General features: G+C 39.7%; 1 protein-coding gene across 1 annotated transcript in view; it reads left to right on the forward strand.

Moving 5' to 3' along the window:
• The first annotated feature begins 540 nt into the window (after positions 1-540).
• LOC124622068 (cobalamin trafficking protein CblD) overlaps positions 541-16,789 on the forward strand; it is a 51,753-nt gene continuing 35,504 nt past the window's right edge. Inside the window, exons 1-2 of the mRNA XM_047147641.1 lie at positions 541-804; positions 10,394-10,527. Of these exons, the coding sequence (XP_047003597.1) occupies positions 663-804; positions 10,394-10,527 (276 nt within the window). The 5' untranslated portion in view covers positions 541-662. The remainder of the gene's footprint in view (positions 805-10,393; positions 10,528-16,789) is intronic.

Raw genomic sequence — 16,789 nt, forward strand, 5'->3', positions numbered from 1 at the left:
TGTTTCTCTGTTTGCCGAGGCGTCAACTGCCCGCAATTTTTCAATTACAGCACTGTATGGTGCTGTCTTTCTGTCGCGGTCACTATATTCTTTACTTTTAATCTTCCACAAGCATGGGTGGTTTCTATATATTTCAATGAATTCACTATCAAACTCTCGAGAACACTGACCAGTATCAGCCATTTCACTGCCCTGTGCGCACAAATAAAAACACTAGACTGAGCAAACAGCTGTTTCGCGCCAGATTTGCGGCGATCTCCTGTCCACACGCTCCAACTTGTCTGCGCAGATGTAGTCTGAACCCACAGATTTGAGAGGTTTCGCTCAAACCTCCAACTCCAACTTCCAGGTTTGCACACCCCTCAGGTTGGTGCAAATCTTCTGTTCACACGCAACGATCTGTCTGCGCAGATGTGTTGTGCGCAGACATTTGCGCAGACAGATCGTTGCGTGTGGACGGGCCTTACTGTGGACCATGGTCTTTCACGATGACCAAGGATGATAGAACAAAGATATGTTTATCGTGCTGCGTTGAGGATATTTGGATTTTGTTCGGAAATTTTTTTCATGTTTGTTTCGATGCGCTTTTGTTAGAAATAACAAAAGAACTGTTATTTTGATTAAGTATTATGACAAGTTAAAGCAGTAAGTTTGGTTTCCAGATGCAGCAATCGGTGAGGTTGTTTTTGGGTCGGAATGGTTTAAAAAGGTTGAATTGTACGTCTGTTACTCACTATTCAAGTCGGAGCAATTCGGATACGTCGGACGCATATAAAGTAATTAAACCCCGTAGATCAGCAGAAGGTAATACATCGCTAATGTTTTTTTACGCAATAAAAGTATTCTGTTTTCAAACTTATGTTTTTGTGACAGTAAGTAACTATGAACTGCATATTTTTTATATTTTAGTTGCTGTGTAATGTAAACAATTGTTTGTACATAGTAGGCTAATATACGTGAGTTGTAAAAAATAAAAAGAAATATTGAGCACTCCGCGTTAGTGTGCGATAATGTACTTCCCCAATACCTGGACTATGGTGAGAGACTGATTTGCAACGTAGCACGATGTCCTTGTTGGGTTAGAAGATGATTATTTGGCTGTGAACTCGTGAAAGCAACGAATATGGTTACCAGGTAAAAGTTGTTGTGATAGGCTGACCATTGTTTTTGTTTGTTTTGTATTCAAACGCACTTTGCCGTGCATATACCGACTGTTCGTCATAGAAACTAAAACTGTAACGTAAACTGAGAAAACTTAATAAATTTGAACAAGTTTTCGATTTGTATTTTAATGCATGTTATGTACGTTTGTCGAACACAAACCCCGAAAAATTTAGAAGTGCTTAGAAGTGAAACTCTTCTCAATAGTCTTTTATGTAGGCTTACATGTTCAAATGGCTCTGAGCACTATGGGTCTCAACTGCTGAGGTCATTAGTCCCCTAAAACTTAGAACTAGTTAAACCTAACTAACCTAAGGACATCACAAACATCCATCCCCGAGGCAGGATTCGAACCTGCGACCGTAGCGGTCTTGCGGTTCCAGATTGCAGCGCCTTTAACCGCACGGCCACTTCAGCTGGCTAGGCTTACATTTCCCGCCAAGATGGCACTGCAGATTCAGCAATTTCTGTAGTAATATGCAAGTACTGTTGTTTGTATTTTTCTCATTTAAGGGGACTATGTGGAAAGAAAGATGCATAAGGTGTACATAATTCATTTAAATAATAAATAAAGCTACTATCAGTTTTAAGTTTGGTTGAAATACCATAGTAGATTACTGGGCATGGCCCTATTGGGACAACTGAACCTGCCAGTGTTGTCTTCTTTCTGTAATTTAGTGGTGATTTGGCATGTGATATCAAATGCATGCAAAAAAAAGTGAATATAAAAATAATAATATTTTTTGCATCTATATTTTATTGTATGTAGGTTATGATGACAGCGTGATCTGCAGCGCAGATTTAGGTATAGGTTAGTTGAACATTTGGTTGTGTGTTGGTGGAACAGTATTGACCGCTTCACTTAATCAACAAATTCCTCTCCTGTTAACTTTGTTGTCTACACAACTTTTAATGTGTCCTGGTAGTTTGTTTAATATAGTTGTACCCATCTGATAACTTCGTGTGCTAATCTTAGCCACCTCAAAGTCTTCTTACGCCACGCAGTGACCGCACGATGTGAAGCGTCATGTCACGAACTGCGCGGCCACTCCTGCCGTAGGTTTGAGTCCTCCCTCGGGCATGGGTGTGTGTGTGTAGTTCGTAGCATAAGTTAGTTTAAGTTAGTAGTGTGTAAGTCTAGGGACTGATGACAGCAGTTTGGTCCCTTAGGAATTCACACATATTTGAACATTTGAAAGTCTTCGTAGAGTTTGTTTTTGGTCCTAATGTTATACGCATGCTTGCAGTACTTTTAGTGGAAAGAGAAATATTGATAATAATGAATATGTATCTTCAGAAGGCATAATCCACATTGCTTCAGGCAAGGGTGTTACCTTCATAGTCTCGGATGTTATTGAACTTAGCATATGTTAAAATTCAGGAGTAAGAAAGAATGACATATTTTTTTGCTTTCTTCAAAAAAATTCCTGCCCCAAGATACAGGCCTTCAAAGATGACACTGCAAACACCCATTTTCAAGATGCGAATTTCGTAAAAAATTTTGAAATGCTGTATATCTGTAACAGTTTCAGATATTTTGTTAGAGTTTTTTTTTTTATTTGAAAGATAATTGCTTTATGGTTACAATGGTATCCTCCGTTTGGACATATCTGTCGAAGTTCTGTTACTGTCGCCTTTTGATTTCTTTTTATAATTTACAGAAAAAAAATTTCAAAAAGGCCAATCCAGAAATGTTAGATTTTTTTTCTGTTGATTAGTACCATTGGGCAGGTTTTATTATAAAAAAAAATCTTAAAGGATAATGTATGTCTTCACTGAAATTTTTTCTTACTAATTTCTTTGTTACAATGTTTATTTCTGTTGTCTGTGTTGCAGTTATTTCTTTTCACTTTCATTTTCGCAGAGATTTCGTACACTTTGTTGTAGTTTCTTGTCAGTTTCTTTGTCGTGGTTGTTCATTGCAGGTTTCTGTAGTGCAGTTGTTCATTGCTAATTTGCTTACTGCAGAGGCTTCTAAGAAATCTGAGACCATCCAGTGAGTTCTGTGTTTTCGTGATGAATTTGCCAGTTGACACATTTTCGGTATGTTTTGTGAAAAGGACTATTTGAAATGTCTTCTGACCGGGGTCACAGGAGAGTGAAGTGTGCTGACTGTTTGCGTATCCATAAAAGAGTGATATATCGGAAAAACAAAAAAATAGACTTTGTTCAGGTTGGGAATAAGTGTTCTCATTTGAAGACTCTGTTTCAAAGTGAAATAGTTTGCAGTGATGACCTTTTGTGTTCTAAATGTTTTGACAGAATAACAACAGTAATAGTATCTGAACGAGGTGCAGCCTCCCTTGATGCAGATTTTGCATCAATAGACGAAGAATTAAATACCCTGAATCACTCAACTTCAGAGGCAGATGTTAGTCCTATTGAGAAACCGTGGTCATTGAAGTCGAGTCATAAGCTTCATGCATCAAGAAAGTGCAGGGGTATTACTAAAGCCATGGATGATTACACCACAGTAAAACTGACCACACTCTTCAAAGTAGAAATTCCATCTTCAGAAGAAAGTGAACCAAAGCACTCTTGCACCTCGTGCCAGGAATTTTTCACAAATACGAATTCAGCTGTTGAATATTGTGCATCCTACAGTGAAAATGTGCAAGTTTTAACTATTATTCCAGAGGCATTTTCAAAGAAAACAATTTTGAACCATGTTCCATCAGTCATGCGCAGTTTAGTCGCGTATGAGCAGAAGCTGCTCCCGCTCTTGGCTGCTTGGAAGTACGGCTGTTAGCTGTATCAGCAGGTGGCAGCCAGACACTAGGTGGAAAAATCTTCTGCCAGATTTGCGCATGCGCAGAACAGTCTATTTACAACTCTCATGTAAAATGAAAACAAAATGGATTTCTGTGGCCGAGAGCTACCAAGTGAATTAAAATGCCTTGCAGAACGCTAAATTTATCTTTGTCAATTTGCTAAAAAAATTTGGATTTTATTAATCTTTTCTGCAGAGGCAGTCAATTTACTTGAAACAAAATGTTTCATTCCACAGTATTGGCTAGTGTCAACTGTTTGCTGAATTACAAGTGCCCGTTTTTACCTACTGGTACGTACGGCGTTATGCCGTAATAACCAAACACGAGATAATACAGGACTGGTACTCCAAGAAAATTTGCAGCCCGTAAACCACACTGAAAAGCTTAACATCAGGTTGGGTCCTACTCCTTTGTGAATCTGGACATATGAATGTGTACGTTCAGCCGAATTATGCATTTTAGTCTGGTTTATGAAATTTCAATGCTGTTGGGGTGCCCTCTGATGTTCTGTTTCATTTACGATGTAATGTAAAGATCTCGTAATGCTATATAGGTACAAACATACAGGATTCCTACGTCATCACGGCTGCACACGCACAGTAACGCCATTTTCTGGTGCTCTCTGACGACTGCTGAATTAACAGGTTTGAGAAAAGACAGACGTGAACCCTTATTGAACGTGCCTGGGATAGATTGAAAAAGGCTGTTTATGGGCGATGTGACCCACCAACCAGCCGAATCGCCGTTGAGGAGTGGGACAATCTGGACCAATAGTGTCTTGATGAACTTGTGGATAGTACGCCATGATGAATACACGCATGCATCAATGCAAGAGGACGTGCTACTGGGTATTAGAAGTACCGGTGTGTACAGCAATCTGGACCACCACCTCTGAAGGTCTCGCTGTATGGTGGTACAACATGCAATGTGTGTTTTTCATGAGCAGTAAAAAGGGCAGAAATGATGTTTATGTTGATCTCTATTCCAATTTTCTGTACCGGTTCCGGAACTCTCAGAACTGAGGTGATGCAAGACTTTTTTTTTTTATGTGTGTAGAAGATTCAGATATACTGAAGAGCGGTATGCAACCCGTCGGGTTTGACAAATGTCACAAGTCACCATAGATGATGCATTCCAAAGATTTAAAAGCATAGATGAGTGTTGAGAAACAAACAATCGCAGTACAGAGAAAACATATCGGGACATCCATATTTCGAATGTAATGTTACGTATATCATTTGTTCCACATTAGAAAAGCATAGTAGCCTGTTCCTCAGTTGACCTACTCAGGTCAACTGAAGGATCGGCTACTAGTGCTAGCAAAAGCAAAAAAGAGTGACATACATAACACTGGCATGGAGTACCTCAGTCTACATACATAAAATTTTTTTGTGTATTGGTTTTCTTCACCTTCACTATTACTAGTATCAACTGGAGTATAGGGTAGTAGTACTAATGCAGGCGAAAAAAAGCGTCCGACATAAAATTTGTATCCTGTACTTTAGCTGACAGGATGCCAGTGTTACTACTTCGCTTTTTTTGCTTTCGCTAGTACTAGTATCCTATTCTTTAACAGACCTACATAATACAAGGTATGAATTACTTGCAGAGGAAACAGCAAATGGACCGACTCACTATCAGGAAAATTTATAATTCAAAACATGTCCACAAATGATTTAAATTACCACAAGTGACAAAAAGCGTACTCAGTATCTGTCTCATAACAACATGTTCATTTATTTCTATTTACAATTATGATGCTTCACCACAGAAGATAACTGATTTAGTATCTATGGCTTGAAAATAAACAAATTAATACCTTTGACCAAAATATGATGTCATTGCTCAAAGCCAACAAGAAGTTGTGTCCCATTCTCCAGCTGATCCAACGATTCTTACATGATTCTAGGTTCCTTCATTTTAATAATAACGAGAATGCTGGTCCTACAAACTGTCTGAACGAGTTGCAACCTGTTACTGACCATCTCAAACAAAATTTGCAAAGTGTTTAATATCCTGAAGAAGATATTACAGTTGATGAAAGCCTCATGAAATTTAGGGGTAGGCTCTGCTACAAGTAGTAGCTACTGTTTAGGATTTGAGATGTATACAGAGGGGGTGGGGGGGGGGGGGCAAGCAATAAAGAAATCCTGATTAGTGAAGCTGTTGTTATGGACTTCATGCATCCGTATTTGGAATGGTCGTACAGTGTTTGTTGACAACTGGTACACTTCCCTGTTATTGTTTGTAAGGCTCACTGAAAAGCGCACAGATGCCATAGGCACAAAGAAGTAAATATGCTATCCGTTATCCATACACGTGTGAGTATGACAGCAAGAGGAAAAACTGATAGGAAAACCATAACCCCAGTCCAGAATCTGCAAGCAATTATACAACATGATAATTTAATGAACTCAGTTGACAGACAGGACCAGCAGTTGTTAACTTTCCCTGTCATGAGAATATATGCCTTATGAACATAGGGATTTTCAATTAATGTGTCCTAATGAGCACAGTGGAAGGAAAAAATCTTGTTTCAATCGGTTTAGAATTCAGGTGGCTGATGTCATAATAGAGCAGGTCACTCGACGAGACTACCATAGACGTGGACAGCCCCAATCTGGAATTTCTGCTGTTAGACTGCAAGCAGCAAATTGGGCATGTTTTGTTAGCCTCTCCCCCCCCCCCCCCCCTCCCTCTCTCCTGCCCCCAAATATCATCAAGAGAACACACTTCAGAAACTGTGTAGTGTGCAAAGCAAGGAGGCAGTGACATGGTATGATTGTGAGAAATGCCAAATGGCATTGCACATGCCTGTTTTTGAGTATACCTCCACACCAACAAAAACTTCTGAAAGAGTATCATATTCACTCCTCATCAAAAATAGTAAAGTAAGATTTATAAATAATTCCTATCAAAAAATTACATGATTTTGAGAAAAATGTGTTAGACAAACTATATTGATGTTCGTAAATGTAAATGGTAAACATAGGGTTGACTGTGGGGCAAAAATGTTAGTAAGTCAGTGCTTTAAGGGGGGGAGGGTATAAAAATGGTACATCATTTGCTATCATGTTCCACCTTTTGATACCCCTGTCAGGCATTGGTGACTGGTCCCCATGGTTTTATATTTACATTGAGTTCAAAACTTATCAATGGCCAATTTCAATTACATTGCAAATTTCCCTCTTGGAATTTTATTTATGTGAATATGCTACCAATCTTTGACACAATGTCAGTCTCTGGAGCATCTTGCACCAGATATGAGGCCCAAGAGAAATTACAGGCATGAACGGATGACAAAAGCTATAAAAGCTGTCTTGGTAGGCATCCTAATGGTTGCTGCAGCCAAAGAGCTGGATGTACTAAGAGTGGTATTGTGTTACAAAGTAAGCAGCAAAAGTCCCAAATCAGACAACTGATGCCCTTCCACTAGACTGGCTTTTCTCAGCTAAAAAAGTGGACCATCCAGTAACAAAAGAAATATTGGTGCTCAGTGTACGTCAAACAAGTGAAATGAAAAGACAAAAACCCATTTGCTAGAGGAAGACTAGACAGAAATAGCTTACATAATTTGTGGAAAAATCCAGATCTGAAAGAAAGACTGACACACAACTTGATAATGCCCTGTAAATATGTCGCTGAACAAGAAGTCCATCACTGGTGTACAGAAATGGAACCAATTTGAAAGGAAAAAAAATTGAAAACGGCAAATAATGCAGTTAGATTTTCAATTCTGATGGTAGTCCATTTTTTGCAGTTTTAAGGGCAAAAATAGATCTCACATAAGGGTAATAAAGTTGTATGCAATGTTGAGAATGATAGAGAGAAAATCTAATTTACTTATTACAGCAAATGCCACTGATAAGCCTGTTCCTCCCATAATTGTTTTTTCATATATGAGAATTAGTGGGATAATAGCCAACAGCATACTAGGAACGAGGGGGATTATACGAGGGCAGTTCAATAAGTAATGCAACACATTTTTTTTCTCGGCCAATTTTGGTTGAAAAAACTGGAAATTTCTTGTGGAATATTTTCAAACATTCCCACTTCGTCTTGTATAGTTTCATTGACTTCCGACAGGTGGCAGCGCTGTACGGAGCTGTTAAAATGGCGTCTGTAACGGATGTGCGTTGCAAACAACGGGCAGCGATCGAGTTTCTTTTGATGGAAAACCAGGGCATCTCAGATATTCATAGGCGTTTGCAGAATGTCTACGGTGATCTGGCAGTGGACAAAAGCACGGTGAGTCGTTGGGCAAAGCGTGTGTCATCATCGCCGCAAGGTCAAGCAAGACTGTCTGATCTCCCGCGTGCGGGCCGGCCGTGCACAGCTGTGACTCCTGCAATGGTGGAGTGTGCGAACACACTCTTTCGAGATGATCGACGGATCACCATCAAACAACTCAGTGCTCAACTTGACATCTCTGTTGGTAGTGCTGTCACAATTGTTCACCAGTTGGGATATTCAAAGGTTTGTTCCCGCTGGGTCCCTCGTTGTCTAACCGAACACCATAAAGAGCAAAGGAGAACCATCTGTGCGGAATTGCTTGCTCGTCATGTGGCTGAGGGTGACAATTTCTTGTCAAAAATTGTTACACGCGATGAAACATGAGTTCATCACTTCGAACCTGAAACAAAACGGCAATCAATGGAGTGGCGCCACACCCACTCCCCTACCAAGAAAAAGTTTAAAGCCATACCCTCAGCCGGTAAAGTCATGGTTACAGTCTCCTGGGACGCTGAAGGGGTTATTCTGTTCGATGTCCTTCCCCATGGTCAAACGATCAACTCTGAAGTGTATTGTGCTTCTCTTCAGAAATTGAAGAAACGACTTCAGCGTGTTCGTAGGCACAAAAATCTGAACGAACTTCTTCTTCTTCATGACAACGCAAGACCTCACACAGTCTTCGCACCCGAGAGGAGCTCACAAAACTTCAGTGGACTGTTCTTCCTCATGCACCCTACAGCCGCGATCTCGCACAGTCGGATTTCCATATGTTTGGCCCAATGAAGGACGCAATCCGTGGGAGGCACTACGTGGATGATGAAGAAGTTATTGATGCAGTACGATGTTGGCTCAGACATCGACCAGTGGAATGGTACCGTGCAGGCATACAGGCCCTCATTTCAAGGTGGCGAAGGCCGTAGCATTGAATGGAGATTACGTTGAAAAATAGTGTTGTGTAGCTAAAAGATTGGGGAATAACCTGGTGTATTTCAATGCTGAATAAAACAACCCCTGATTCAGAAAAAAAATGTGTTGCATTACTTATTGAACTGCCCTCGTACATTCTGATAGTGGTTGTAAGGGTGGTCTCTCAGTCTGTGAATGCATTAAAATGTTTCTACCATGGATAATTGAATAACAAATCCAACAAAATATTATTTTTCATTGATGATCAGACACCTCATGCGACCTTACACTTGTTAGTTCTGTTCTGAGAATGATGAAGTCCATATTGCATTGTTGCCTAACTCAACAACACTGGACACACATTCTGGAGGACGATGCTTCAAATCTGCATCTGACCATTCTTCATTGAGTTTTCCCATAAATTGATGTGGAATGGTGCCTTTGAAAGGGCATGGCAGATAGCCTTCCCCATCCATGAAACAATCCAAGCATGTGCTCAGTCTCTAATGATCTCACTGTCAATGACACTGGAACTAATGCTCCTTTCATCCCAACTCAACAAGCCAGTGGATGTTTCTGTATTTTATTGTGATGAAGCAAGATCCCATCCTCAGCAAGTTAAAAGTTATCAGCAGTTGTCCAAGCAGAGCAAGGCTGAAGTACTTGTTTGACAAGCTTTGGATATATTTGAAAAGGCTTAAAATTTGTCTCAATTGTGAAAAAAATTTCAACACAGCTTTATTGAGCTTTTGTCTGATTTCTGTTATTTTCACCAAAGCTCCTCATTTGTTTCAGTTCCCTCTAAAGTCGTAAAAGTGGTGCAACAGATGTACTTGACAGAGAAAATGGGCCTAAATAAACAGAAGACACATCTGGAGCTAGAATAGCTAGAGATGTCTAGCAGTGTGCAAGGCACCAGGCAATAGGAAACTCAGGCAATCAAACAAGACGACCTAAGAATCGAGAAGTCCCATAGGCAACACAATGTCTCATTCTAACAGAAGCTAAGCATTTAAGTTGGTGGATTATGCAAAACAATATTTTGTTAAAATATTAGTTTATCCAATTTTATATGACACAATTGTATTGTCACGGATGTGGCGTAGACTGTGTTGAACTGTATTAAGTTTTGAACTTTTTTTAAATTTACACTGTTTTATGTACACCAAATTTTTTTGATTGCACAGGAAGAAATAAAAGTTATTTCTCTCTGATAGTTTTCAGTTCAGGGTTGTAGCAGATTTGACAATTTGTAGCATTGGTAGCTTTATGTCACGGGTAGTGTTCATCAATGTTTATTTTTGTCAATCTGTATGTTTCAGAAATAGATGACAGTCAGGTACCTAACTGGGAGCTACTAGCACCACGTGGTTATCGCTTCTACCTTCCAGGTGGCCTGGGCCCTGCTTGGTATGATTCTACTTCCACTCCTTTGCCATATGGTGCAATTGCTCAGGTACAGGACTTTCGCAGACTCATATCCTGTTGGTGTAAATGCAGAAACTAAAGAAATTACAAAAAAAACATGAGTTTTTATCACATTTGCACCTGGATATTTACATTTTTATCAAAAATTAATGGTACATTCTTCACATATTGCTAAAACCAGGTCTCTACCTCACCTTTGTGGTACATAATTCCCAGAAGCATACTTCAACATATTCTTTGTCCTAGCTGGTAACATTGGATACAGCTTAATGCGAATTACCATCAGTGTCAGCACACAGACTGACTACTGCAGCTACCTTAGGTGTTCACACAAATATCTCATTGCTGTTCATGTTGAAGCTTATGAGATTCTATGTCGATTTAAACTGCTGGAGGCTGAAAAGTTTGGTTTCTGCACAAACAGAATCAAAGCGTATTTTGAGATATTGCATGTTATATGTTTAGTTACATTCAAAGACAAGAACTAAAACTTAAGTAAGACAAAAGAAATTATGTAGTAGACATATCTTTTTAGTAGTACATAAAGAACTAAGTGCAACCAGAATGTGATGCATTCAAAAACACAACAGATAATGTGGTTATACTAATCCTTTGTGAACAGAGTGTTTACACTAGATTCTGTGGCTTATAACTCTTGACATGAAAGCGAATGTATTTTATTTTAATTCATAGTACTGCAGTCTCTTTCTTAATGCAAGTTGTGCAGACTGAAGTGATGAATGAAAATTTGTTCCAAGGTCAGGATTTGAACCAGTGTCTCCTGCTCGCTAGGCAGATGTGCTAACCATTAAACCTCCCTGGCACAGTGGCTTTGCACAACAGCATGGATTATCCTAGCGTGCCTCTGACCTCATTCGAAATTCCCATTCGTGCCTCAACCCACTTGGTATTCCCCTTAAACTCAAACAGCATTTTAGAGGCTCTCCAACTGCACCTCAGCTTCAAACAAAATGGATGCTGCCTGAAACCTGAACTGACTGTTTTTAATCAAATGAAACTGTATTGTTCCAGAGACCTTTTCGAGTCTCAAACATCATAGATGGAGGCATGCTGGGGTAGTCCGTGCAGCTGTGCAGAGCCACTATACAAGGTTGGCACAGTGGTTAGCACTTCTCTCAAGTGAGCAGTGACCTTGTTCAACCTGACAGTTGGGAGCTCCAACATTAAGTGCGTTGTGGGGCTCCTTAGGGACATGGCTGCCCATGTACATACCGGGTGGAGTCATTCTAGACATTCAGTGGGTCCTTCTGGATGCCTGAAGAGCACAGGGTGCAGCCAACTGCAAGTGGTGCCTCACCTCAGTGCCAGTGGTGTGTGTCACTTTGGATCAGAAGAGATTCTCTCTGATTTCGAGCGGATAACAGAAGTGGTAAAGGCTGCCAGTCTTGCTTGCAAGATGAAACCAGAGCTGACCATTTACAGCATAGTCAATAGGACTGATTGCGGACCTCTGGTACAGAGCCAAGTTGAGGGTCTGAATCAGAGATTCAGATGGTTCTGCAACCGTGTAGGCTGCAGATTCCTTGACTTGCTCCAAAGGGTGGTTGGGTTTCGGGTTCTGCTGAACAGGTCATACGTCCACTATACACAGGAGGTGGCTACACGGGCTGTGTGGCATAGACTGGGCAGTTTTTTTAGGTTAGAGGGTCTCAGAAAAACACAAGAAGCACTTCAGTCACAAAGGGTGTAGGCCGAACACAGGAAGAACGTAGGTACAGGAACCATCAGTATAACAGTTGTAACTTGTCATACCTGTGTTGGGAAAGTACCAGAGCTCCAAGCGCTAATAGAAAGCACTGATGCTCAAATTGTTATAGGCACTGAAAGCTGGCTAAAGCCAGAGATAAGCTCAGCCAAAATTTTTGCGAAGAATCTAACAGTGTTTTGAAAGGATAGGCTAAACACTGTTGGCGGTGGCATATTTGTCAGTGTTAGAAGTAGTTTATCTTGTTGCAAAATTGAACTAGATGGTTCCTGTGAGTTAGTATGGGCAGAGGTCATTGTTGGCAGGTGGAATAAAATAATAATTGGATCCTTTTGCCGACCTCCCAATTCAGATACAATTGCTGAAAGATTCAAAGAAAACTTGAGTTTGATTTCAAACACGTAGGCCTACCCAACTCACACAATTGTAGTTGGTGGTGACTTTAATTTATTCTCGATATTTTGGCAAAAATATATGTTTAATTCCAGATGTCTGCATAAAACATCATCCAAAATTGTCCTAAACACATTCTCCGAAAATTATTTCGAGCAGTTAGTTAATGAGCTCACCCGATTACTAAATGGTTGTGAAAATACAATTGACCTCATAGCAACAAATAATCCTGAGTTAATAACAAGCATCAAAATGGATACAGGGATTAGTGAACACAGGGTTGTCGTAGCAAGATTGAATATTGTAACACCTAAATCCTCCAAAAATTAACAAAAAATATACCTATTCAAAAAAGCAGATAAAAATTCACTTGATGCCTTCCTGAGAGACAATTTCCGCTCCTTCCAAATTAACAATATAAGTCTATACCAGATGTGGCTTGAATTCAAAGAAATAGTATCAGCAGCAATTGAGAGATTTATATCAAATAAATTAAGACGACAGAGCTGATCCCCCCTGGTACACAAAACGGGTCGGAACACTGTAGCAGAAACAACTAAAAAAACATGCCAAATGTAAACAGACGCAAAGTCTCCAAGATTGGTGATCTTTTACAGAAGTTCGAAATTTACCGTAGACTATAATGCTAGATGCTGATAATAGTTTCAACAGTGAAACTTTGTCTTGAAACCTGGCAGAAAATCCAAAGAGATTCTGGTCGTATGTGAAGTATCTTAGCGGCAAGACACAATCAAAGCCTTCTCCGCGCAATAGCAATGGAGATACTATTGAAGACAGTGCTGCCAAAGCAGTGTTACTTAACACAGCCTTCCAAACTTCCTTCACCAAAGAAGACGAAGTAAATATTCCAGAATTCGGATCAAGAACAGCTGCCAACATGAGTAATGTAGAAGTAGATAACCTTGGCATATTGAAGCAACTTAAATCACTTAATAAAAGCAAGTCTTCTAGTCAAGACTGTACACGAATTAGATTCCTTTCAGTGTGTGCTGATGCAATAGCTCTTTACTTAACAATCATATACAACCGTTCGCTTGACGAAAGATCTGTACCCAATGACTGAAAAGTTGCACAGGTCACACCAGTATTCAAGAAAGGTAGTAGGAGTCATCATCAGTTTTCTGCTATATTAGCACGTCCTTTGCCTCTCCATTTTCTGTGCTCCATTGCTTCCTTCTTAAGGCTGCTGTATGTTGTACCGTCCATTATGTCATCTAGTATTTGAAATCTCTTGCTTTCTCGCTTCCTTTTCCCTTTTATGTAGCCTTCTGAAACTGTTTTTATCAGTCTGTCATTCTTTCTGAATATATTCCCAATCCAACTTCTCTTTCCATTAGGAGTAGGAGGAGTAAGCCACTAAATTACAGGCCCATATTGTTAATGTCAATATGCAGCTGGACTTTGGAACATATATATTGAAAAGAGATTTCAAATGGATTCCATATTTCTGGAAGCTTTTGACACTGTACCACACAAGTGGCTTGTACTGAAATTGCATGCTTATGGAATATCGTGTCAGTTATGTGACTGGATTTGTGATTTCCTGTCAGAGGTCACATTTCGTAGTAACTGACGGAAGGTCATCGAGTAAAACAGAAGCGATTTCTAGTGTTCCCCAAGGTAATGTTATAGGCCGTTTGCTGTACCTTATCTGTATAAACGATTTGGGAGACAATCTGAGCAGCCGTCTTAGGTTGTTTGCAGATGATGCTGTCGTTTATCGACTAATAACGTCATCAGAAGATCAAAACAATGTAGAAAAGATATCTGTATGGTGTGAAAATTGGCAATTGATCCTAAATAACGAAAAGTGTGAGGTCATCCATATGAGTGCTAAAAGGAATCCGTTAAACTTCAGTTACACGATAAATAAGTCAAATCTAAAGGCCATAAATTCAACTAAATACCTAGGAATTACAATTTTGAACAACTTAAATTGGAAAGAACACACAAAAAATGTTGTGGGGGAGGCTAACCAAAGACTGCATTTAACTGGCAGGACACTTAAAAAATGCAACAGATCTACTAAAGAGACTGCCTGCACTACAGTTGGCCGTAGTCTTTTAGAATACTGCTGTGTGTTATGGGAGCCTTACCAGGTAGGACTGACGGAGTACATTGAAAAAGTTCTACAAAGGGCAGCAAGTTTTGTATTATCGTGAAATAAGGGAGACAGCGTCACTGAAATGATACAGGATTTGCGGTGGACATCATTAAAACAAAGTCGTTTTTCGTTGTGGAGGAATCTTCTCATGAAACTCCAATCACCAACTTTTTCCTCTGAATGCAAAAATATTTTGTTGACACTGACCTACATAGGGAGAAACAATCACCAGGATAACATAAGGGAAATCAGAGCTCTCACGGAAAGGTATAGATGTTCTTTCTTTCCGTGCGCTATATGAGACTGGACTAATAGAGAATTGTGAAGGTGGTTTGATGAACTCTCTGGCAGGCATTTAAATGTGATTTGCAGAGTGTCCATGTACATTTGCATATAATTCCCTTATTCTCTTGGTCTTCACTGCATGTTACTTGTTGCATGACCTTTACTCCTTTTCTCAATGATGATGAGTGAGTGAATGAAGGAAGGAAGATTGAATAGGTTGTAACATCTCATCAGCAGTGAGCACCGAGAAAATGAGCGCAGTGCCTAGCACACTGGACTCGCATTCGGGTGGATGACAGTTCAAACCTGCGTCCGGCCATCCTGATTTAGGTTTTCCATGATTTCCTGGTATTGTTTAAGGCAAATGCTGGGATGGGTCCTTTGAAAGGGCATGGCCAGCTTCCTTCTTCATCCTTCCCTAATTGGAGCTTGTGCTCATTGTCAGAAGGGCGTTAAACACTAATTTCCTCAACAATGAGCATATTAGAGATAGCCCACAAAAATAAATTGGACAAGGCTCAACAAGGATATTGGTCTTGCCCTTTACATAGGAACTGTTCTGGCAACCACCATTTTTGTTTTAGTGCAGCCATAGAAAACCTGTCTAGATTTTTGTACAAGGATTCATTGTTTAGCCTACCTTAGTCACATTTTCTTCATTTATAGGTAATGACTGCCATCTTATAAAAAATGACCCGGAAAGTATACACACTTTGAACTCCGCAGTACATTCATTCTGTTGGACCAGTGAGGCCAAAGTTAACATGGCCGTACTCCACTTTTAATAATAATGGTGGGCACTATAAGATAGTGTTTTGCCGAAAATACATTACAGCTGTAATTTTGGGTCAGATTTTGCATTCAATGCATCCACAACATAGAATCTGGTATAGAAATTTGCTATCTAGAATGCTTTGCTATCCAGAATGCTTTGTGCTCATCAGTTTGTTGAAAATACTATTGACACAGGTGGCAGTCCTTCCAAATGTCTGGAGTAATGAATTTCCCAGAGTTCAAAGCAATTTGTACTAGTTTCTGAAAGGTAATCAACATCCATTTGCCTGCAAGAACCAGTTGATAGCACTTCCAGCTGCTCAAATAAGAAGTGTGTGTGAATGCACCCTCGTACTCTTACTCACCACACTAACCACAATCACAGTTGCAGTTACTTTAGCATTGGATGCAATGCATAAAAGAACAATCCAGAAACACTCTAAATTAGCCAATAATTAAATTATGAAACCAGAAATTAAGTTTCAAAAATGTAAATATATCAAAAAAAGAAAGCCATTTCTTTGTCGTAACATCAGTTCTTATTAGATGATAGATGGAATTTATTAAGCTAAGAGACATAGCATCAGAATTTCAGAGAACTGTCATCCACTCTGAAGATGACAAAGGAGATAAATATGAGCAGTATTATTCATTCAACATAATGGCTGATTGCATCCAAGTTACTGACAAGAACAATATGGAAAAGAAAGTTGACGCTGTGTGAGATGGCAATTGGTTTGCCTTCAGGAAATGTGTAGGCACCAAGAGAGGTTGTTCTAATGTGGTACTTGATAATGGAGGCAAAACTTAAGAAATATCAAGACAGCTTCAGGGGATTTGTCAATATAAAAAAGTGTTTAGCCGTGCTGAATAGTGCAGAAGGTGGAAATTCTCAGAAAAAATATGTAGAAACTACACTGACGGAAAAAAAAATCACAGCACCAAGGAGGAGTTGTGCAACATAAACGAAAGTTGGTAGGTGTGTTA

Source organism: Schistocerca americana, chromosome 7, assembly GCF_021461395.2.
Source record: "Schistocerca americana isolate TAMUIC-IGC-003095 chromosome 7, iqSchAmer2.1, whole genome shotgun sequence".
In the NCBI taxonomy this organism is placed as follows: Eukaryota; Metazoa; Arthropoda; class Insecta; order Orthoptera; family Acrididae; genus Schistocerca; species Schistocerca americana.